We start from the raw sequence: 1,756 nt of genomic DNA, 5'->3' as shown, positions 1-1,756 counted from the left end.
AGTCAGTGTTTATTACAGCTCTGCCTCACTGTCCATCTGACAATGTTCTATTGTTTTTGAGAGACACCACCACTGGGGGAGGCTGTGTCAAGTTTGTATATCAGGATCGTAATGTAACACCTTTCCCCTGGGCTCTTCTCTCAATTCGTTTTTATGTCACTTATCGATAAGTGTTCCACTTAAGCATCCCTAAGCCCAATTACTCTTCAACTGCGTGAGGCAAACCTCTGAAAGATCGCGATGACTGAGGCTTTGCTTTCTTGCATCCTTGCAGTCACTAGCCTGTCCTGTTTCTCCCAGGGGATCTCTTTCAGTGTCCCACACTGTAGTCCTGTTGGTCCTAGGAATGCTACCCAGAGAGGCTTATGCCACCATGTTAACAGGCGTTGGGGAAGCCACCTTCCCTTTCCAACCCCCAAGGCTTACCCTTGAAGGCGATGCCCGCGTTGTTGACCAGCACGTCCAGTCCTCCGTACTCCTTGAGCAGAAAGTCGCGTAGCGCGCGGATGCTCTGAGGGTCATCGATGTCCAGCTGGTGGAAGCGTGGGCTCAGGCCCTCTGCCTGCAGCTGCTGAACCGCCGTGCGGCCCCGCCCCTCGTCCCGCGCGGTGAGCACCACGTCCCCGGAGAATTTGCGACACAGGTCACGTGTGATCGCGAAGCCGATTCCTTTGTTAGCACCGGTCACCAGCGCCACGGGTCTGCCGGAAGACATGGCTTCGTGTGTGTAGGGTGGTCGTCGGAGACCAAGGATCCTGGGTCAAACTCTTCAGGTTAGAGGCAACCGGACAGCTGGTCTATACTGGGGTATTCTATTGGCCAAGAATCGGACGGCGTTGATCCCGCAAGCATGCGCAGTCTAAGCCCCTCCCCACTTGGGCGTGGCTTGTCCGGAGCCTGATTGTTAACCAGTGTGTTTTTGTTTAAGTGGAGTTTTTTCAAATTGTTGTTATATCTTGGAAGTGGCTCACTTTCCCAGTTGTTTTATAAAAATTTACCATGAAGAGAAAGGTGTCAGGTTGTTCTTATCTCAGATTATGCTCCGTGCTGTTGGAAGTCAAAAAGTAGCCCGGAAAAGTGCGAGGTCATATGATTGACATCTAGGCTTTTCCATTAAGAAGTTTTGAAGCCAGCAGCCTTGCAAGATTGAAGGAGAAGTCTGGAGAGAGGATACTCAGCTGTCTTCCTGGCAATCATGCATTCAGCTTGCTCATGCGACTCGGTCTTCTTCAGTGTTTGTATTAATCTTTCACTCTTTTACCCAAATTGCAAATTGGACCTCCGTATGTATTCTTTCTGGTGTTTAAAAACATTAAGCTGCCACGTAAGTCGTTGGAGGTTGAATTGAACAAATTGGAAGAAAACGATGAGGAATCAGAATTTGTGTAGATTTTTTTCTCTTAGGGCACTAAAGCAAAGCTAATAGGTAATACTGTGGTAGGAAACATTCCTTACTAGCCTGGAGTAGCCCTTTAGATATTTCCAAGAGCTTTGCCTTACCTGGATGTTAATACCAAAGTGTACAGAGGTGTGAGCCTTCAGGGAAAGCTGCTCTTCTGTGTTCAAAATAGCGTCATGATGCACTGTTTAGTCCTTTTTAAGATGACATGATGCCGTTTGTTCAGAAAATTACATTTGGTTCAGTAGTGGGAAACAAATTTCCTCACTGGTTCCTAACACCCTGGAAATAGGGATCTCCAGGTCAAGTTTCATTTCTCTCTGTTCAGTAGGTTCCTATTAGATACAAATGGCCATT

General features: G+C 47.6%; 1 protein-coding gene across 1 annotated transcript; it reads right to left on the bottom strand.

Annotated features, from left to right (window-relative positions):
- Window positions 1-303: 303 nt before the first annotated feature.
- Window positions 304-821, bottom strand: LOC114635256 (carbonyl reductase [NADPH] 1-like). The gene has a single exon (XM_028783929.1). It carries the CDS (start codon window positions 713-715, stop codon window positions 377-379), a length of 339 nt encoding a protein of 112 aa, XP_028639762.1. The 5' UTR covers window positions 716-821; the 3' UTR covers window positions 304-376.
- Window positions 822-1,756: the final 935 nt, after the last annotated feature.

The sequence above is a fragment of the Grammomys surdaster genome, unplaced genomic scaffold, assembly GCF_004785775.1.
Source record: "Grammomys surdaster isolate TR1022 unplaced genomic scaffold, NIH_TR_1.0 74708, whole genome shotgun sequence".
In the NCBI taxonomy this organism is placed as follows: Eukaryota; Metazoa; Chordata; class Mammalia; order Rodentia; family Muridae; genus Grammomys; species Grammomys surdaster.
The sequence above is the reverse complement of the archived record's forward strand: the minus strand, read 5'-3'. Positions and strand labels throughout refer to the sequence as shown.